At 51.0% G+C, this 22,403-nt stretch overlaps 1 protein-coding gene across 3 annotated transcripts; it reads right to left on the bottom strand.

The window, feature by feature from the left end:
• Positions 1 to 8,008: 8,008 nt before the first annotated feature.
• Positions 8,009 to 22,382, bottom strand: SLBP (stem-loop binding protein). Of its 3 annotated transcripts, none has more exons than XM_035005472.1 (8): positions 22,303 to 22,382; positions 22,074 to 22,190; positions 18,555 to 18,659; positions 16,003 to 16,059; positions 15,573 to 15,710; positions 14,768 to 14,917; positions 12,728 to 12,809; positions 8,009 to 8,644 (listed from the first exon to the last, which is right to left on the bottom strand). In XM_035005472.1, the coding sequence occupies exons 1-8, from the start codon at positions 22,359 to 22,361 to the stop codon at positions 8,633 to 8,635; spliced, it is 720 nt and encodes a 239-aa protein (XP_034861363.1). In that variant the 5' UTR covers positions 22,362 to 22,382; the 3' UTR covers positions 8,009 to 8,632. The 3 variants fall into 3 exon arrangements, with proteins under 3 accessions (XP_034861363.1, XP_034861362.1, XP_034861364.1); XM_035005471.1 differs by lacking the exon at positions 8,009 to 8,644 and adding an exon at positions 8,665 to 9,619; XM_035005473.1 differs by lacking the exons at positions 8,009 to 8,644; positions 22,074 to 22,190 and adding an exon at positions 8,665 to 9,619 and having other exon boundaries at positions 22,303 to 22,379.
• Between the last annotated feature and the right edge of the window lie 21 nt (positions 22,383 to 22,403).

Here is a 22,403-nt window from a genome sequence, read left to right as displayed (position 1 = left end):
CTCTGGAGCATCCTCACCCAGAGTCCACAGATGGCCGCAGGGCCCCCCCTGGTGGCGCACATTCTGTGGGTCTGGACACGGGCATCAGGACAGGTGCCCACCACCGCAGCACCACCCAGAGTTGCTCCCCGGCCCCCACATCCCCCGTGCTCCCCCTGCTCCCCCTCCTGCCCCCAACCCCTTACAACCGCCGATCCTGGTGCTGTCTGTGTGGTTCTGCCTTTTCCGGGATGTCCCACAGCCTGGATGCTCACTCATTTTTGATATTTACATAGTAAAGAAATGATGCAGCTTTCTTTTCTGGCTTCTATTTGTTTGCTTTATGATTACCGAACTAAAAACAGGAGGTACGGGGCACTGGCCTCAGGGACAGATGTGTATCAGAGCCCTGGGAAGAAGGGCTGGTTTAGACGCTGCATAGCCGCAGTTAGGTTCCAGAACCGACAGCTCGATTTTCACCTGCTCCTCTTGGTCAGCCTCGGGGCTCAGGGTTCCAGAGCCCTCCGATCACCCACTGCCTCTGCTCGCCTTCCCCTGGGCCAGTTTGGTGGACTCGGCAGTGCCAAGGAGAGGGGTGGTGGCCCCTCCAAGCCTGGCCCAAGGCCGTCTTCCTCAAAAATTCCTTTTATTTAAGATCATTCCCCGTGCTTTGGACGGTCAGTCTCCTTTCCCCATCCGAAAGGTTATATACACTTTTTCCAAAATCATCTTCTAAGATGAGAGAGGGAGTGGGTACTGTCGGCAAGCCTGCTGGCCCCATGGCACAGCTCATTCAGGTTGGGCCAGAGACAGATCGTCCCCTCCACTCACCAGCTCGCGAGCGAGACCTGGCTCTCATCATCTCCCAAAAGTGGCCCATCTCTTGCTTTTTCTAAAATATCGTTATGAGCTTGTGCATGTAAACCATTTTGATGGGTTTTAATTTGTTGCACTTCTTGTCCCCACTGAAAATCAAACTGTCCCGGCTTTGGCTGGTGCAGCGGTCTCTTCGGGTCACTGCTGAGTCCTCTGGGTGTGACCCTCCTAGACCTTCCTGGAAGCCCAGGCTCATCGCCGACATCTCCACACCTGGGATCAGCCACTCTGCCAAGAGGCCCTCATGGTGACTCACGATATTTCAAGACCACAGCATGGGGGCAAAGGATGGTCACTGCCCTGGACTGGTCACTGTTTCTAGAGCAGCAAGAGCGGGGGCGGGGGGGGGTAAAGATGACACAGCTTAGATATGGATGTGGGTTAAGTCTACATTAGATATAGACTAGAGATAAGATTTAGATCAGATGTCGATATGGTGGGACACAGACTAGATACGCGGTCACATACGGACGAGACCCACATGCACAGCATGTACAGACTCCTGGTGGCCACTTTCCACCGTGTTACATGAACGGAGTCAAGCAGTTCGCAGCCTCTCAGACTGGCTTCTCTGCGGGCTCACTGTGCTGCGCGTCTGGGCAGCTCGCCCCCACCTGCGGCTGAGCCGGACTCCGCGTCGAACCGCTCACCTGCCGAGTTTGGCAGATCCCAGACCACACAGCTCTTCCGGAAGCTCCTCTCCACTGGGAGCAGGTGTGTCTCCCTTCTCCCCCACGGAGGATGCTGGAAGATCCCGTAACTTCTCACTGGGATTTCCAACAGTGCCAGAGCAGTGAGGCTGGTACCCACCACGGGATCGCTACCAACACGAGCCTCGTGTCTGCCCCTCCTCCCCTGGCCTGTTGCTAAGATTTTATCTGTCAGAGCACGCGCGCACAGGCAGGGGGAGCGGCAGGCAGAGGGGCCCCCCTCCTTCTCAGCATCCGCCAGAGCCCACGCCCCGCCCGCTTGGCACTCTTCGGCGGACCACGTGTCCTGGTGCCACAGCCAACCACGCATGTACCAGCAGGATGGCTAAGAAAACTGGCCCGATCTTATCGGCTGGCACAGTTCATTTTCCGGAAGATTCCTCAGGAAGGGCTCCCAGGAGCAGGTTCTCAGATTTCAGAGTTCTCCCAAGTGGGGAACAGTGCTCTGTGCCCTTTATACTTGAAAGTTGAGTTTTCTGGATATAAAATCCTTGGTGCACATTTTCCTTCTTCAAGTCTCTTAAACATGCTACTACTCCGTCATCTCCTACCGTAAAGCACTTCTGTTGAGAACTCTGATAATCTGGGGCTCCTGGGGGGCTCGGTCGGTTAGGCGTCTGCCTCCGGCTCAGGTCATGATCCCGGGGTCCCTGCTCAGCGGGGAGCCTGCTTCTCCCTCTGCTTCTCCCCCTGCTCGTGCTCTCTGACAAAATCTTAAAAAATAATTTTTAAAAAAGAAGTCTGATAATCTAATGCCTTCCCTTATAAATAATATGCTTTTTTCTAAGACGTCCAAAGGATTTTTCTTTTTCTTTAAAGTCCAGTAATTTTGCTAGAACATGTCTTGGTGTTGGTCATTCTGGGCCAGTATGTTCAGGATGTGGCATGCTTTCAGTGTGTGGTTTCGAATCTTGTGTACTTCAGAAAAGTCTCCGGGAATGGTCATTCCCCGTAGGAAAGGTCTTGCAAAAGGAGAGTACTCTCACACCGACCGGGGTCCCGGCGACACAGTCCCCGCGAGGATCCCGTGCGCAGCCCTGGCAGCAGCCGTGGTTCCACCGTTCACCTGCTCAAGGGCGTCTGGCTTGTCTCCAGTTTGGGGAAGCTACGATTCCAAGCGCAATGAACGTTCACATACCGGTTTTTGTGCGAATGTGTCTTTTCCCTCTGGGATTAATGTCCAGGAACACAGGACTGGGCTTTACGGAGGCTGTGTGTTCAGTTTTTAAGAAATCAGCAGACCATTCAGCCTCCCACCAGCGCAGCCAGGAGGCCGCGCCCGGTGCTCAGCCGCGTTCAGTGTTGGTACTAAGGACCGCCGGCCACCCAGCAGGTGGTTTTCAGATGCGTGTCCCTGAGGACAGTCCCGTCCTCAGGCTCCTCTGCCATCCGGGTGCCCCTCCAGTGAAACCTCCACTCGCCCTCTTGCTCCCCTTTTTTTTTTTAGGGTTTTATTTATTTATCTGAGAGAGAGAGAGAGAGAGAGAACGAGCAGGGAGGGGGCAGGGGAGAGGGAGAAGCAGGCTCCCCGCTCCGAGCGGAGCCCGGCCTGGGACTCAACCCCAGGACCCTGAGATCATGACCGAAGGCAGACGCTTCACTGAATGAGGCGCCCCCTCTTCACTCACTTTCTAGGTGGACTGATTTTGAGTTTTAAGACTTTTGATATATTCTGGATACAGGTCCTATGAAGTGCGTGGTTTACAAAGGTTTTTCTCATCATCTGCAGTCTGTCTTTCCATCCTCCTAACAGGCTCCGTCACAGAACAAAAGCTTTTAACTGTGATGAGGTCCATTTTAGTAATGCTTCCTTTCATGGATCATGCCTTTGGGGTCAAGACTAAGAACTCTGCCCAGCTCTAGAGTGCAGTGATTTTCTACAAGTTTTACACTTTACATCTAAGAAGCCTGTGGCCCATTTTAAGTTAACTTTTGTACAACATGTGAGATTTAGGTTGTGGCCCATGGCCGTGGATGCCCAACTGCCCACGAGGGCCCTCTGACTTCTAAAACGGCTCCAACAGTCCCTTCCCGGTCTCATATTCCTGTGTGACCCCCTCCCCTTGAGTGTCGGCTGGCCGGTGACTTGCTGCTAATCAACAGAGGTGACAGGCTGTCACTCCCGAAATCAAGTTACACAAGCCCGTGACCTCCACCTGGCTGGCTCTCTCCCTGCCTGCTCCTCGCAAGCTGCGATATGGAGAAGCCACCCAGTGAGGAACAGAAGCCACCTCCGGCCACTGCATGTGAGTGGGGCTGGACACGGACCCTTCCCCAGTCAAGCCTGCAGATGAGACCCCAGCCCCAGCCCACTTCTGGACTGCAGTCCTGCGAGAGCCCGAAGGAGAGGACCCAACTAAGCCACAGAAACGGACATTCGGTCATTCTTGTGAGCCACTAAGTTTCGGGGAAACCTGCTGTGCATCAAGAGATGACTCGTATGGCCTCACACCGCCTGCCTGCGTCAACCACAGGCCCAAGGAGACTGGAAGGAAGTCCCTCTGGAAACTCAAATTCTGCCTTTTCCCCAGAGTGCACACCAACACTGGAAAGCACTCTCAAAATCACCTTCGGGCCACTGGGGAACATGTGACATGGCCCACACATGGCCTGGCACTGACTTGGGGGGTAGCATGCACTGGCCTGAGCCCTGGGACCCCTCCCCGGGCACACCCACCCACATCTCGGCCTCCGTGAAACGGCTAGAATGCCTCTTGGTCCTCGGCTTCCCGCTTCTAAAGGCCTGCTTTCTGCCCGAAGACCGTCCCTGCCCTGAGTGGTAGTGAAGGAACGAACTGACGTGCAGGGCTGTGGTGATGCGTTAAGTGGGCCTCCCGGCAGCCACAGCTGCTCATGTGGCATTCACTGTCTCCTTGAATCCCCCAGACGTCCTATGGAGTGGACACTATTATCCCACTCTTAAAGAGGGGGACGTGAAGGCCCCCTCCCACAGCGGGAAGACGGAGCTGGGACTGAGCGGCAGGCCTGCATCCCACACCCCACACACGGTGCCCCTGATGCGCCAGGCCAGGCGGAGAGCCGAGGACACGTACACAGTTGGTGCCTTTGTTAGAACACAAAAGTCATCAAAGCCCTTAGTGCCAATAATGGGAGACTTGGCTTCCTACACTGCACTGAGGGAATCATTTTTCTGGAAAACTTAATGTCAGTCTTTGAAATGTGAGTTTCACAAAGTGGCGTAAGGTCCAAGTAAAGCCTGCACATTGGAAAGCAAATAAAACAGCAACGATAAAGCAAAAAACGCATGGGCACACGCACACGCGCACACGTGAGGACATGCACACGCATGCACACATGCATGCCCGTGTGCACGCACACAGAAAAAACACACTAAAACCATCCTTAAATAAAATATGCAGGCCCGATGATCAAAAAGGCACACTTCCAAAAAAAAAAGAAGGTAGCAGGGGGGGAAGAATGAAGGGGGGGAAATCGGGAGGGGGAGACGAACCATGAGAGATGATGGACTCTGAAAAACAAACAGGGTTCTGGAGGGGAGGGGGGTGGGAGGATGGGTTAGCCTGGTGGTGGGTATTGAGGAGGGCACATTCTGCATGGAGCACTGGGTGTTATGCACAAACAATGAATCATGGAACACTTCATCTAAAACTAAGGATGTAATGTATGGGGATTAACATAAGAAAAAAAAAAAAAGGCACACTTCCTCCCACCCAGCCAACCCAGGTTCGAAGACGACAGCTCAACTGTTATCGTGCAAGGTACCTACAGTCTTCCAGGCACCGTGATGGGACTCTGCCTGCGTGGGATAAAAAGACCTCTGCTAATCCAAGAGCCACCCACACGGGTCCTGACGGCCAAAAGTGCAGCCTTTTGGTTCAGCAGAGACTGCTGACTCACCTGAGAGGCTCCACAGACGTCCTCCTACAAAGGGAAAGGATGCTGATAGACCAGCAAGAAACAAGAATGGCTTTCCAACACACGAAGAAAAGTTGGGGGACACAGGATGACAACCCTGATAAGCTGACCACGTCTACGCCTGGGGAGATAGGAAAATGAATCACCAATGGGAACGAGATAGCAATCAGCCTGGAACTGTGAAGAATTAATCATGCTGAACAAACTTAATTTAGTTCTGACACTTCTTGGTTCGATGTACAAGAGTCAAGAATAAAGACGACTCAATCCTAGCCTATTGCTTATTTGTAACACTCATATAGAAAATACCAGATTATGGGGGTGCCTGGGTGGCTCAGTCATTAAGCATCTGCCTTCAGCTCAGGTCACGATCCAGGGTCCTGGGATCGAGCCCCGCATCAGGCTCCCTGCTCGGTGGGAAGCCTGCTTCTCCCTCTCCCACTCCCCCTGCTTGTGTTCCTGCTCTCGCTATCTCTCTGTCAAATAAATGAATAAAATCTTTAAAAAAAAAGAAAATACCAGATTATGTTAACAGCATTAAAAGGTAAAAACTAAAGTCTGAAGATTGATTTCCTTGTTGCTTAAGAGCATTCCAAGAATTTAAATGTGAAGCAAAAGCTAGGAGCCAGAATGATTCTTCTAGAACCTAAATCCGATGTCACGTCCCCTACTGCCCACCGCACTCAGCCCAAGTCTCTGTGTACAACACCCCCACTCTAGCCAGCCCAGCCTCCTCACCCTCGTATGAGACCACCCCAGTCCACTCTCTGGCCATGAGTTGGGGACAAGCCCCTCGCGGCCCCCAAGTCTCCTCCTCCAACACCAGCCCGAAGGCCAGAATCTCCTCCCCAAGAGGGGCTCTCCTGGTGTGGAGTTCCTCTCAGCCTGAAGACCTGTGAGCTAGAGACATCGTATCTGCCCTCCGTCCCCAGCCCCTGCTAACCACCCCCCCACACACACAGATACACGCACTCGCGCACACAACACACACAGCAGTGGGCCAGGCCCGGGCCGACTGCTCCAGACACCGCGATTCAGACTGGGTGGAGGCACACGGGAACCACTGGGCCTGCTCGTGCCCCATCAGGGCACCCCACGCTTCCCGGCTCTGCCTCTGGGCTCCTGGATCCACCCCCTCAATTATTCTTTTCCCCCAAAAGGCAGCCTGTGTTTGGGGCGCCTGGGTGGTTCAGTTGGTGAAGTGGCTGACTCGTGATCTCTGGGCCGTAAGATCGAGCCCCACATCGATCCCCAGGTTGGGATCCGCACTGAGCATGGGGCCTGCTTGAGTCTCCCTCCCTCTGCCCCCACCCTCCAAGGGGGCAGGGAAGGCAGGCCGGTTTGCAGCCATGCAGCCGAGCCGCAGCTTCCTTCCCATGGCTCCTGCCAGCTGAACCGGGAGGGTCCAGGGCCCCTTTCAGCACGAACCAGCAGGGTTTCTGACGACGTACTTCTCTCCAAAGCTTTCTGAGCCTCCTGTGAAACTTCTTGGGCTTCGATTCCTTAAACAGAAACCACCAGCACAGGTCTCCTCAGAAGCAGCCCCTCTGGCTTGAGCTTCCGCTGGGGGACGGCTCTGGAGTTTCGTGGAGCCTGGAAGCCACTCCCGACTTTCTAAGGTCTGAACCAGCATTTCCCAGCCACAGCTCACACAGAGGACACCTTCCTGGTCATCCCGGAGCGCTGGCTGTCCCGGGGGCTGACCTTTGCTGGGACACTGTGTCTAAACGAGAGCCCTGCGTGTCCCCAGGAAGGCTGAGGGCCACGGAGACCAGCGAGGGCCACTCCTTCGGCTCCCGCTCTGCTCGGGCCTTTCAGCCGGGGCTTCAGCAGGAAGCGGACACCTGTGGTGCTGCCTGGAACTCCGCCCAGCCCGTCCAGTCCATCCTTCTCCACCTCCACCCCACACCTAACAGTGCTGCTCAACTCCGTCGCCACATGGCCAGGACCCGTTCTGCGCCAGCTCCTAATATCTGCACACCTTCCCACCTTCCTCCCCTCCCCTGGTCTCCTCAAAGCCCCAGAGGCACCCGCCCGCACTTTACTCCTCAAGCTCCTGCCCAGCTACACAGTCTCTCCCACGTGAGGATACTGCCGGCAGTCTATACACCAAACTCCTACCCCAGGGCCTTTGCACTTGCTGCCTTCTGAGGCAGATGGTCCTCCCTGAGACCATGTCTGTCCAAATGCCATCTCATCGGGCATCTCTCAACCAGCCTATAAAAAATGACAACTTCCCACCTCCCAGTCCTCCCCAAGGCCCCTGCCCATCTCTGCTCTCACCCCTTAACCTGACACTGTACTTACAGTCTTCTGTCCCCAGTAGAGTGTGAGTGCAGATATTGGAGCACCCTGTCTCCTGCAGGCCTCCAATACCAATAGAACCGTGCCTGACAGTATGGGCTGAACAAAGTGAACAAGGGTCCCCCCCCCCTTTTTTTTAGGATTTTTATTTATTTGACAGAGAGAGCGAGCGAGAGCAGGAACATAAGCAGGGGGAGTGGGAGAGGGAGATGCAGGCTTCCCACGGAGCAGGGAACCCGACGTGGGGCTCCATCCCAGCACCCCAGGATCACGACCTGAGCCGAAGGCAGACGCTTAACAACGGAGCCACCCAGGCGCCCCAGGAAGGGCTCCTTTTGAAAGACTGTGAACAAAGCTGACAAAACCCATCCTTTGCTTGAGATAACATCAGCATCATGTCTGAGGGACCATTCTTAGGGCACGTGGCCGTGGCCTAGTGGCCATGTCTGTAGGCCAAGTTTCCAGGGTTCAAGTGCATAACTACAGAAGACATGAGGTGGTCAGGGCTGCCCCTCGAAACCCAGGTCCGATGCTCACTCTGCTCCAAGGCAGACTGCACAGCCCTGGTCTGTCTCAGGAAACAGGGAAAGGCCCTGCCACTCACCCCAGCTGCTGAATGAGCATCAAACCCCGTTAAGTCTGCTGGACACACGCCGAATGTGGCCAGGCTCTGCAGTCACAGGAGATTCGGATGTGACTCTGGCCCGACCAAGATGCGCCATCAGAGCTCCAAACCTATGAAATAAGGTCCTCACTGGGCAGAGTTCAATGAGCCAGGGCCATGCTTCCTTCACCACCGTGCGCTGTCCTCCCCAGTGCCACTCGGTAAGGACAGATACTTAGGTCCTTCAAACGCAGCAATTATCTCAGCAGGTAGCCTATTTGGCAACGTAATAAATCAGGTAAGAAGGTTCTTTTTTATTTTTGTAATATCATTCCATACAAAAGCAATAGAAACATAACAGTCTTAACAAGTTTACAATTGAATATTTGAACAGAAAATCTGTACACATTATCATTTACAGCAATTTTACATGGTAAATTAACTGACTGTAAAAAAATGTTCTTTCTAAACCCCTCTGCTGCCTTAACTCTTGGAGTATTACAGGTAGAAGGCCTACCTAGCGCTATTTACAAGTACCAAATTAAGACTGTATAACTTACATAAAATCCCTTAACACCTCAATTTACTACCTTCGACTATTCAGTGCTCTGTAGGAGGGAAAAAAAACACACCTTGACGTACTGACAAAAGGCCCAAAATTAAGTTTCCGTAAAGATACTAAAATTATCCAATTAGGAGAATATTCAGATACCAGTAAAGAAAGCTGATGCATAACTGGCCCCATGAATGTGTGACTAACCCCAAACCAGCCATCTGACAAGTAACAACGCAACATCTAACATACTGGCGGAAAATCAGTTAAAATATGCTTGTCAGGTTAACTTGGAGGATGGTAGAGATTAAGCAATTAAGTTTTCAAGACTGCGTCAAGTTCAATTTTCCTTGGATTTAGTTCCATTTACAATTTAAAACATGCAAAATACATTCACTATACATAAAATTAACGTGTCTTAAGAAAATAAGGCAAGAATAACAATTCACCATGAGATAATGAGATAATGAACTAGGAACAGAAACCATCCGGTTACCAACACGGGACACATGCTCGGCCGGCCCCCAACCTGCCAGGTGGAGGCAACTCTTGCTCCCAGTGGCCCCCAGGTGGCATCAGTTAGCTCATGGCTGAGAAATCTTTCAAGGGCTCAGTTAAACAAGCTTCCAAATCAAACTCGTCCTCCACTCGGCAGTCCACGTGCCTGACTTTAGTGGGTGTGCCAGAGTACCCGTCCTAGAAGACAGGAACACAGTCAGGGCTAGTTCCCAAGACACGACGCACAAGGCTGCGCACCACACCCCTACCAGGGGCGACCGCCACCTCCTTTGCCCACAGCGCCACAGGACTAAGACGGAGCATTACCAGCAAAGGCCTATGCGTGCTGGAATGCTCCTGAGAGAATTCAAAACCATTACCTAATTAAAATTCATGGATAACATCAATCTTTCCTCTCCGTGGGTATGTCAAATCCCTACCCACCAACCAACCCATTAGAAACTAACGGACCCGGAGCGCCTGGGTGGCTCAGTCGTTAAGCGTCTGCCTTCGGCTCAGGTCACGATCCCAGGGTCCTGGGATCGAGCCCCGCATCAGGCTCTCTGCTCAGCGGGGAGCCTGCTCCTCCCTCTCCCACTCCCCCTGCTTGTGTTCCCTCTCTCGCTGTGTCTCTGTCAAATAAATAAATAAATCTAAAAAAAAGAAACTAACGGACCCTTTACGGCGTCTGAGCCCCAGTCCTTTGACTCTAAGGGCTGCATCGTGACTGGTGGAGCAGAATCCCACCAACCACTGAGCACGTGCTCACCTGCCGAGGAGGATCTAGCTTAGCTGCTCTGCACTCAGGCAGAGGACAGCCCCCTCCTGAGCCCATCCTGCACTGAACAGCTTTTGGGAATCAAGCGACAGAGCGTCTGTCAAGATCTACGCACTCACTCACAATTCCCAGTAACTACACCACCAAAGGAATCGTGCGCGCTATATGGAACAAAAAGCTCAGACGTGTAGACCCGTGTACACCTATGAGCACAAAAACACTGAAAGACGGGACAAAACTCAACAGTGGCTCTCAGGGCAGGAGATACCAGTGTTTAATTCGGTGTATTTCTGAATTGCCTTACTAAACAGGTTTTGCTTTTTCATCAAAAAAACTTAATTACAAGGTCACACAATCAAATGTTAAGAGTTTATTATTTGGAGCATTTAAACCCAGTGAAGCTCAATGTTTATATCAACTAAAACTGAAGTTTTAAATGAACGTTAAAAAAGTGATTTTTAGGGGCGCCTGGGTGGCTCAGTCAATTAAGCGTCTGCCTTCGGCTCGGGTCATGATCCCGGAGTCCTGGGATCAGGTCCCACACCGGGCTCCCTGCTCGGCAGGAAGCCTGCTTCTCCCTCTACCTCTGTAACTCCCCCCTGCTTGTGCTCTCTCTCAAGTAAGCAAAATCTTTTTAAAAAAAGAAAAAAAAGTTACTTTTACAATGAAGAGATCTGGTTGATACCACTTGAATCATATTATAAATTTAACATCCCCAATAGTGGGACAAAGGGACATACACCCCCCACCATGGTCACATTCTTGCCTGAAGTGTCCAATCTGAATCTAGTTCTTAAAGAAACAGTAGGAGAACTCCCAAATGAGGAACTCTGCATTACAAAAACTAGCCTCAAGTCTTCCCAAAAAGTCACTGTCATGGGAGGAAAAAGGCAGGAAGACTATTCTAAGTTAAGAAAATGTAAGAAATGACAATTTAGACAAGTAATCCTTGATTAAACTGTGGATCAAAAAAGAAAAAAAGACTTGTAAAAAGACCGTTCTTAGGGCAGCCAGGAGGCCTGGACATGGCCAGCTGATTAGCCAGGAGCTTTGTTCTGTCAGGATGACATTTCTGGAGCACAATGACATAATGGTTGTGTGGAGCATCTAGTGGGGTGGTTGAGGGACACAGTTACCCAGGTGTTTGTAGTACTAAATAAAGTGCTTAGGCCCGGGCTTCTCTTCCCTTCAGCACATCCAGCCATCTCTGAACCACCTCTTCTTGGGCCCCCCAGGACTCCCCCCAGGACCCCTGCCTCTAATCTTCATGGTCTGGCTCCCCTCCCCTTGCCCCCTGGGCCTGAGCATCTCCCTCTAACTTCTGATTCTGCAGGTGGTATGTTCAGAATCTGCTTCTTGAGCTGGGACAAGGTTACTTTTGATCCAAACTATGGAGGCCACCAGTTGAGATGTTCATGGGTTCCTTTTAGTCCTACATACACGTCAACAAGCCATAAAACTGGAATCATTCCATCATTAAACATCCTGCTTTTATTTCTCTCTACAACTTTCCCACGTCATCAGTCTTCAGAAACAACCTGTAACAGCTCTATTTGTTGTGACACAACTCTGCTATTGCTCTACGGTTGGACATCTGTATTACTCCTGACCTTGCAGTCACATACGCGGGTCACACAGTGTGTGAGGTACGCGATGGGCCACAAGACTAGAAGGACACATGCCAGGCTTGCCACGGTAGGGGGACACAGATGGAAGGCAAAAAAAAAAAAAAAGAGAGAGAGAGAGAAAAAGAAAAAGGCAACTATGCACCTTTATTTTATAGGCTTCCCCACTGTCCAAACATGGTACAGGATGATCCCACATAAAACAGAAGTACTTCACAACAAACGTTTGCTTTTTTCTAGTTTCAATCTTTTTTTTTTTTTTCACTTAATATGTTAAGTATTTCCATACACAAATATCAAGGTGGTCTCCTTTATAAAAATAATAGAGCTTTTATTATAACCTGCTCACATATATTTGCTTGCACACATGCAGAAAAGTCTGAAGGAACATGCACCCAACCAACAACTACAGGATTAGATGAGGTAATTTTATATATCGTTTTTAATCTTTATAGTTTTTTTCCCCTCAAAAACCATGTAATTTTTAAAAATCGGCAAATGTGGGGGAAACCCTTAGGCCCAAAGCATACCTTTATATAGTAGTAATTAGCAAATGATCTTGTACTAGCAAATCACCCCCAAAAACTGTATACAGCCTAAAATTAATGCCAGGGACGAGGCCTACACAGACACTGGAATCAGAGGAAAAAAGGCCTTTCACTTTTAAAATGAAAATGGTAGAACTTATTAGGTGGACTGAACCAAAAACCTCAATTAAGGCCACTACCTAGGAACGCCATCAAGTCAACATTTCAATGACGTCAGAGAAGGGACAAAGGAACCCCTTCTTCATAAGCACCAGAACCAAACTTTGGCTTCAGTGTCAGCTCATCAAGGGGCAGACGCAGTCAGCAACTAACCCGACACCTGTGGTGAGAGATGGAACCAAGAAAAGGCACTTACGAAGTTGTCCTGAGAGCTTGTCTGGGACTCGGAGCTGCTTTCTGCAGACTCCGTCTCCATCTCGCCGAGGTCCACAGGATGTCTGCGAGGTGAAAGCCAACACGTGCATCAGCCACCACTTAAAGCGGGAGGTGCTCCAAGCCTGTTCACTCAATACGAGCACGGTCAGTAGCGCGCTGCCCCATGCAGCAAACACTGACTGACAAGTGTCTCCTATGCTCCTGAAGCCATCGGAACGGTTAGCAGTGAATCCCCCCACCATCTCCCCCCATCTCCCCGCCCCACACAGGTAATGCCGGCCACAGTGATGGCAAGGAGAAACGTCCACCTGGCTCAGAGCACACCACCACCTGCCCATTCTCAACTGTGGTGTGACTATTTACGCACCCACAAGCACCCTTCTAAGTGGAAGCGTCAATATAGGCCCAATTAGGGGGGCTGATGAACACTGCAATCGCTGATTTTCCGATTTTCTACTCCTAGAGAAGGGACAATAGTGTCACAGTGGGAAAAAATGGGTATGACATGATGACATCTGTGAGGCCAAATCTATAAAGCCATGTTAGAAGTCATTTCAAACGGGGCGCCTGGGTGGCTCAGATGGTTGAGCGTCTGCCTTCGGCTCAGGTCATGATCCCAGGGTGCTGGGATCGAGTCCCGCATCGGGCTCCCTGCTCCTTGGGAGCCTGCTTCTCCCTCTGCCTCTCTCTCTCTCTCTCGGTCTCTCATGAATAAATAAATAAAATCTTAAAAAAAAAAAGAAGTCATTTCAAACATGACAGGTTCTAATAAATTTCCCCAGCACAAAGCAGAAACTCAAGTATTTGCTGAATGAATAATCTGTGTCTGAGGAAGGCAGAGACCCAGATCAAGAAGGAGCTGAGAAGAGGTGCCCAAAGAAGGGGCGAGTGCAAGACAGTCCTTCCCACCTCCCTGTTCAACGGGCATTCTAACCCCAGGGCAAAACCTCAGGCCTGAGGCCCTTCCAACTGGGTTTGAGTTTAAAAACCAACAGGGAGGGGCGCTTGGGTGGCTCAGTCCGTGAAGGGGCTGCCTTCGGCTCAGGTCCTGACGCTCAGCAGGGAGTCTGTTTCTCCCTCTGCCCCTCCTCCCTGCTCATGCTCTCATCTCTCTCTCTCCCCCTCTCTCTCAAATAAATCTTAAAAAAAAAAAAAATTTAAAAACAGGAAAAAGATAAAAGGCTTCCTTAATGAAGACAGGCCTTTTATTTTCATAGTTCAACATGTTACTCAAATACCTTTTAGAATGTTTATTTTAAAAAAATTCTTTTTTAAAGATTTTATTTATTTATTTGAGAAAGAGAGTGAGAAAGAGAGAGAACACAAGAGGGGGAAGCGGGAGAGGGAGAAGCAGACTCCCTGCCGAGCAGGGAGCCCGATGCGGAACTCGATCCCGGGACTCCAGGATCATGACCTGAGCCGAAGGCAGTCGCTTAACCAACTGAGCCACCCAGGCGCCCTATTTTAAAATTTAAGAACATTGGGGCGCCTGGGTGGCTCAGTTGGTTGGGCAACTGCCTTCGGCTCAGGTCATGATCCTGGAGTCCCAGGATCGAGTCCTGCATCGGGCTCCCTGCTCGGCAGGGAGTCTGCCTCTCCCTCTGACCTTCCTCCCTCTCGTGCTCTCTGTCTCTCATTCTCTCTCTCTCAAATAAATTAAAAAAAAAAAAAAAAATCCTGCTTTCCTTTCTTAAAAAAAAAAAAAAAATTTAAGAACATTATTTCTTCAAAATTTAAGAACAACAGCCCGCATATTACTAGATTTACTGAGCTCCATTTTCTCTAGCTACGAAGTAAATTAAATCCAGGAAGCAGATTCCTCCCTCCACCAGCCTCCCAGAGTCCACCCATCCGACTTTATGCACAGAGAAAACAGACATGAAGCTGTGGCCACAGGCTACTCTGCTCTCTCAGAACTCCAGGGGGACTTAATACCATGATAACCTGCACATAAATGATCAAGTGATTTCAGTCACTGCACAAATCGCAGAAACAGAACAAGAATGCAATGAAGACATACATTTCCTGCAAATCACATCCTTCTTCAGCTGGAGGATCCCAAAAATGCAGAGCCACCTTCCAGAGCTTGATCTGCTGGTCCCACGATCGTCGACTATACTTCTTGAATTTGTTGGGGGTCTTGGGATGGATGCCGGGTTGTCGAAGGTGTCTACAGGAAAGAGGGAGGTTGTCCTAATACGTACCATCCGCATCTATACATCCGCTTGAAGATTAACCAAACTCTGAGATCAGAGTTATCAAAAAATCATAGGTCAACTGAGACTCTATAAAATGAGCAAAAGTAATATATAAAAAAGCACCACCCCTTTGACTCTACTACCCCTTTACTATCTGTGTTCCAGAAACGCACATCTGAACCCCAGTCCTATCAAGAAATGGATGCCCTCTCTAAGCTTTCTTTGCAACCCTGTGAGGAGCAAGGTGGAAGAGCATGCTGCTGGGACAAGAGTGGGCAAGGTTCATGTTTTTCTCCAACACCATCTTTACAACCTGTCACCTGAATTTTACTCTTCCCCCATCACGCACGTTAATAGCCTTATAATTCTGAGAGCGCAGGAGTCCTGGGACCTGAAGTGTTAACTAACACCCTGAACTATAACACGTTAAAAGTTTCTTATCTTCGTGTCCCTGGGTTTTCAGTCACCCATCCCTTCCTCGTCATTAACATAAGCGCCTCAAAGTGGTTCAATGGTCCTGAGAGCGCGTGAAGTACGCCCAGAGTCAGATGCACCATGAAAGCAGACTAGAGTCTAGACGGCAGTGCCCCACAACTCCATCAGGATGCGCCAGTGAGACAAGACTACCTCGGGACTTCTTTAATATAGCGGTCGTAGGCGATGGTGTTCTTCCCGTAATTGATCTGCTTCTGCCTTCTCATCAGGACGCTCTCATCTGTCTCTAAGTCAGCTGGCACCGTGGACCCCGCCTCCTTGGAGTCAGAACTGAAGATGAGATGGACAGAATGAGCCTCAAGGTTAAGACCGCTATGTAAGAAAATGCTGAAACAAATGATGAAAGAACATCTGTCCTCTGGATTCCAAACCATGTTAATCCCAGAACAGTCCAGAACTCTCTCCATGGGAATGTAGTACATAAAAAGTACAAATTCCAAAGCAGGGAGGAAAGGACCAGGCAGCACAAGCTGCTGAGAAACCAGCATCCCATGCACAATTCTTCCCACTAGGGGGTGACAGGCCTATCAAATTAGAGAAGAAACATTTACATGGCACTTACCTTCCTGATGAGGATTTTCTCTCTCTCCCAAAGTCATTTATGAGTTTTCTTTTATATCTGAGAGCAAAATAAACATTGCTGTTTTAGAAAGGTATAGAAATTAACTGAAGACAATGCTTTTAAGACAGCCCCCAGAGGTCAGGCCTTCTCCCTGAGCAGTGTGGTCTGGTGAGTGAATCAGGGTAACAGCACAGTGGTTCCGTTTATTTTCAATCTCCCTCAGTCACCTTCTCTCATAAGAAGGTGTTACAGGCCAAGCTCATACGAAGTGCTTAGAGCAGCCAGGCCCTGTGAGTAAACAACCACCTCAATGACCCTGGGTACCACCATATGTAATGGAAATTCTCTAAGCCAAAAAAAGCCCCTAACAGCGTCAGGTTAAGTAGTGAGATCCACTTTCGGGGGAAAAAAAAAAAAAATGTGAAGTTGAGATAAACAGTTTTTATTTCTAATACCACAATTACTTACGTGTGTGCCTACTGGGTTGTGCTCGCTTTCTCCAATCTTGCAAAGAGACTGAACACCAGCCCCCAGTCTTGTTCCTCATTGATTTCCATCACAGCAACTACCAAAACCCCGCTTTGCCAAGGTACATCAGCCAAAGGAGTGTAGCTCGATCTAACACTGAAACCATGAACCATCTCAAGCTAAAAGTTCATGTGTCTAAAACATGTCATATATTACTGTGTCTCCTTCCCAAAGTGCCAGGCCCCAAGTCTGCTGAGGCACCGAGGAGTTTGGACACCAGGATGTAATGAATGAGTTTGTTTCCTGTGTATCTAGAAAAGCGCCGATTCTATACCAGCCCATGCGAACTGAGAAAGCAGGCCCTCAATATCCCTTTCTGTAGGGCTTCATTCTCTCAGGGACTCCAGCTGAAAAAAGACTGGCTTCTAGTATGGCTAAAACCCATTTTCCAATTTTCAGACAGCTGGTGTGTAGTGTGTATTATCCTCCTTGAAGTACAGTGAACTAAATTCTGGTAAAAAGGCAGACTACCATCAGCAGCAGGTCAAACCACCTGGGTCTTACTAAAGCAGCAGCCTTCCATCAGGAAGGGTGTGATTGGCAGAGTGGCCCAAAATAGAGCAGGACTGTTTTGCAAAGAACACTTTTTGGAGACAGGCCTGTGGGACAACCGAGGAATAAAGCGGGGTCCATCAAACGAGGGTCAAGACAGAAAGGGGTCGGGGCGCCTGGGTGGCTCAGATGGTTAAGCGTCTGCCTTCGGCTCAGGTCATGGTCCCGGCGTCCTGGGATCAAGCCCCGCATTGGGCTCCCTGCTCAGCGGGGAGCCTGCTTCTCCCTCTCCCTCTCTCCCTGCTCATGCTGTCGCTCGCTCGCTCTCTCTGTATCTGTGTCTCAAATGAATAAATAAAATCTTTAAAAAAAAAAAAAAAAAAAAAAGACAGAGAGGGGTCTCCATACATAGCATGAGATCTGCAGATAGTCCCTGGCAAGGGTCAGGACACATAGGTATGTGAGAAGAGCTGTTATAAGCCTTGGGAGCGGAACACAGAAACTACACAGACCAAATCAAACATCCTAGCTCTACAGCTGGGAAAACTGACGTCTATATGAATAAAACAACGAATTCAAAACACTGGAGGAGCCCACGTCTGTGAACTTCCAGTTCACTTTTCTAACCAGGCACACCGCCCACCCACACACATATATTTTGATGCCTAAAATAAATTAAAGCAGCCCTTTGAGTGGTCCTAACTAACCCCCACGTGTGCCTGTGCTTTTCCTAAGGAGGCAGCTATAAATACCATCAACCACTGCAGAGGTGAAACAGGCAATCTGGCCCTGCTTCCCTGCTGAGAGGACACATTTTCTCATAAGAATTAAGAACCAATGGACTCGGTTCAACATACTCCAACTGATTATGAGCCACAGCATTTTAACTCAAAGCTCAATCAGCTGGGTTGGATGGAATATTTCAAAGGGAAGGAAAAACGCAAAAATACCAGAGAGAATGTAATCAAAGAGAGAGAAGCAGTGCTTAAGGATGCATCATCTGAACCATAATGAGTCGAGGCAGTGGCTTAGAGTTTGGGAAAACTTGGATATACACAACAATTTTGGGTACAGCTGCAAGGGGACCCCCCCGTGCTCTCCCACTCCCGAGCTATTACCTGAACCAGGTGTCAGACAAGAGTGCGCTCCCCATCTAAAGAGAGAGCCACACAGCTTGCTGGGGTGGCAGAATCCAATGTGGTAGGTTAGAGCACATTATGGTAGTACCATCTTCCCACCTACTGCCATGGTGGATGGATGGCCACTAAGACAGTAGTAGTCCTGAGCCTTCAGTGAGCAGGCTCATCTGGACGGCTTCTTTAAGACATGGCTGGATCCCACCCCGAGTTTCCCATTCAGGAGGCCTGGGGTGGGGCCTGAGAATGGGCATTTCTAACAAGTGCTCAGGCCCTGCTAATGCTGCTGGGATGGGGACCAGACTCTGAAGAATCATCCTTCTAACACATACCTCAAAGCTAACATATGATAAGAAACACCAAGGATAATGCTTCACAACGGTCTGGGATGTATACCTTGCAATTTCTTTGTTAACTCTGGTCCTCATTTCATCCTCTTCAACTGCACTTGCCCAGTCTGAACATCTAGAATGGGGCTTCGGGCCTTCAGGAGTGGTAAAACTGCAATACAACAAAAACGTGCATTTGAACCACGGCACCTACATTCAGTGTCCTTCCAAGCAGCACACCAGGGGATGCTCAGATGTTGCTTGCAGAGTGCCATGGGCTCCAGGATACTCTACGCTCCATCGCTTATTCGCTCCCTGAGTTTGGGCAATTCACTTCAAGCCTCTCTGGGCTTCATCTGTCGAGCTTGTAAGCACCCACCATGTGCCAGTGTTGGCTGGATCATGAGGAAACAGTCCACTGGGGGGGAAGGCCAAGTCAACAAGCCATCTTCAGCACAGACAATGGTGCCTAACACAACTTGGTCTTTTATTTACGAAATAAGAGACTATTTTTCAGTATTTTAAAGAAGAATTAAATAACACTTCATACTAAGCAAAGTGACCAGCACATAAAAGTACTTAATAAATGGTGGCTACTGTTCACTTTTAAATGCACGTAATTAACTATTCAGAATATATCACCTAATTAAAATAGGGAAATAGGAATATACATGGGAGTCCCTGCTACATTAGGATTTAGTGTACTGGTAACAGCACCCCTTAGAGTTGGGCTAAGTGTAAACTAGGAGCCCAGTTCAATCCAGAGATCAAGGAAACCTTTCGTCAAGGGACACCTCGGTGGCTCAGTCGGTTAAGCATCTGCCTTCGGCTCAGGTCATGATCCCAGGGTCCTGGGATCAAGTCCTGCATCGGGCTCCTTGCTCCTTGGGGAGCCTGCTTCTCCCTCTGCCTCTGCATCTCCCCTCTGCTCATGTTCTCGCTCTCTCTCTCAAACAAATAAAATCTTAAAAAAAAAAAAAAAAAAGGCAGGCAATCTGAAAAAGGCTTAATGACAAGAATTCTTGCAGTCAGAATTGTTGGTATGTCTATTATTTGTAGATTAGATATAAATGGAATTTTATTTTTCCTCCTCAATTTTCTACTGGTCACCGCTGATGCATCCTAGACACAACTTCATTTGCCACTCTAGGCAACCGGATGCACCCTAGCTGCAAACCACACGGCACGCTTTGAAAATGCAACTGCAATAACAAATGAATGATCCCTGTGTGCAATTACCATAGTTCTTCTCTTACAGCTACCTCACCCAAAAAAACTAAAACTAGATTTCTAAAACTAAATTTCCAGAATCTAAAAATGACTGGCAAGGTCTGAAGTCAACTTAATGAACCAAAAGTCAGTATGACTCAGTAACTGTATCCCAGATACAGAGAGGAACCAAATGCAAGGTTGTCCAGAGCTGGACCTCAATGTCATCACTCGCGGACCAAGAGGCTAAGGCCTGGGCCATGAGACTGCTGAACTCTTAAAAGGAGCTTACAAATGACCTGCCACTACATCACGTATTTTGGTAGAATAACGGAAAATACCTTTCGTAGAACTAAAGCCAACTTTCTAGATTAAGCGAGTCGTACTCACCAACCTATCCGACCTTAGGACAAGAGTACATTCAGGGAAAGTGCTTGAACGGAAAACAAAGCCCACTCCGTACAACGAGCTAACTGCCTGCACAGGAACCACCTCCCACACCCCAGATGGAAAAGCACCTGGCTCTACTGCAGGCACCTGTATGCATCCCCCACGCATCAGCACGGCGGACCGGGGCGACGAGCAGCAGCCACGGGCTTTCTGCCACGTTAGGTGAGTAAGGAGGCCCAAGGGGCTAACTGCTGAGCCAGAGGAGTACCCATGGGGATACAAAGGACTTTTAAGGCAATATAAGGATTTAACGTTTTCTTCTCAGCTAAGCAGGAGACCACCGGGGGACTCAGACCTTGATCTCCGTGGTGTTTCACCGCTTCTCTTCACATCCAGCTCTAACACTGTCCAGGCGCTCTCCCACACTCAGCGTCTCTTCCCGAGTATCTCTTCTGGCCCCAGATCTTTAAAATTAACTGTACGCAGCGAGGTCTCATCGTGCAGAACGTGGGCAGCCTCCGCATCCACACTCAGGCCTCATTAATTACTGCCTCCTTCCCCATGCCAGGTCTGCTCTACCCCCACCCTCTCCATCCTGGCAAACGGTTCCCCAAGGAACAAAGGTGCTCAGAGTGAAACACGTGAGTCATCCCAGACTCCTCTCTGAATCCCCCTCAACCCACCAACAAGTACAAGAACGGCCTTAAAAAGTCTAACGTGCACCACACATTCCTCCCCACCTCCCCTTCCAGCTGAACGCCCCCCTCGTCCTCCGCTAGTCAGGCTTCAGACAGGCCAAACACATCCCCAGCTAAGGGCACTTGGGCCACCAGGGCGACCACATCCCTGGCACCCCCTGTCCACACAAGGGTCGCCAACAGAGGTCTCCCTGACTGTGGCCTCTGAAGCACACACTGGCCTTCCCCACCGGCCCCTGGTTTCCTCAGCCGCTCCCTGTCCCTCTGAAATACCCTGACTAGCTGAGCCACCCCCGTCAGAGCACAGGCACAGGGAGCACACGACCCACCCGGAAACTGCCGGCGTGAAGACCACAGGGAAGGCTCCTCACGAAGCACCCGCGGCACCGGGATGAAAAGAGGAGGCTGCAACTTGCACCCGCACTTGCACCCTGGCGTTCAGACACCTTTTCTGGCTGTGGTGGGAACTTCTCTAAGAGGACTCCCCTGAGGCACAACGTCCTGAAGAGCTCACGGCAGCCTCCCCCACCGTCCCTAAAGCACAGCAGACTCACAGCGACCGAGGCCAGTTTCTGCGCACACCTGCCACCAGAGGCTCTCGTGGGGTCCTCAGCTACCTTAGTCACGTTGAGACACGCTGGTGCCTTAACGATACGAGCGCCGTGAATCAGCCAAGCGTTTGAGGCTCAGGCGCCTTAACAAGTCAGCTACGGCGACCTTCAGGCGCCACGAGCAACCAAGTGCGGTGACCCACGACACCTGAATTAGTCAACGGACGCGGAGCACAGACTCCCCAAACGGTCGGGGGCAACCCACAGCTACCATAAACAGTAGGGCGGGGGCCCACGGACACCCTAACCAGTCACGTCGGGCTCCCGAGGTGCCTCAACCAGCCGGGCGGTAACCCAGAGGTGCCTTAACAGATGGGTGGGGGCCCCCCAGGCAGCTTAACCGGCAGGGTGGTGACGCTCAGCCGCTCTGACCAGGCAGGTGATGACCCCCAAGCGCTGGGGACCCCTGGGCGCCCCGACCTGCGGGCAGAGACGACCAAGGCACCCTAAGCAACCTCCCCGGAAGACTCAGCAACTCGGGGGGCCACCCTAGGTACCCTGGCCAGCAGCTGGGGCCCCCGCGGGCGCCCTAACCGGTCCGGCGGGGCGCCCAGACTGCCTTAACCGGCCGCGTGCGGGCTCCCCAGGCGCGCCAAGCAGCCGGGATAGGACCCTCCCGCCGGGCGCCGCAGCCAGCTCAACGTGCGGCCCCACGCTCGCGCCACGCGCCGGGCCCACCTGTCCGGCCGGCCGTCGCCCGCCGGCTGCGCGGGGCCCTCGGCGTCCTCGGGCTTCCTGCGCCGCCCGTCGGCTCTGCGCTTGCGTCCGAGGCTCCCTCTCGTCGGGGGCGGCGCGCTGCCGACGACAAGCGGCGTCAGACGCGAGGCGAGCCGCGAGGCCCCGGGCGCCCGCCCGCGGACCCCACCCCGGCCCGCCCGGAAGCCCCGGGGCGCGCGGCCCGCCTCACCTGGCGTCGCCGTCGCGGCGGCTCCCGCAGCCAGAGGGGCTTCGCGGCCGGCAGGCCATGGCGGGCGCGGCGCGGCGGCGGCGGGGGTCCTCGGGCGGGGG

The sequence above is a fragment of the Mirounga leonina genome, unplaced genomic scaffold, assembly GCF_011800145.1.
Source record: "Mirounga leonina isolate KUSES-001 unplaced genomic scaffold, KU_Mleo_1.0 Mir_129, whole genome shotgun sequence".
In the NCBI taxonomy this organism is placed as follows: Eukaryota; Metazoa; Chordata; class Mammalia; order Carnivora; family Phocidae; genus Mirounga; species Mirounga leonina.
Note: the sequence above shows the minus strand (reverse complement) of the source record. Positions and strands in the feature narration are given on the sequence as shown.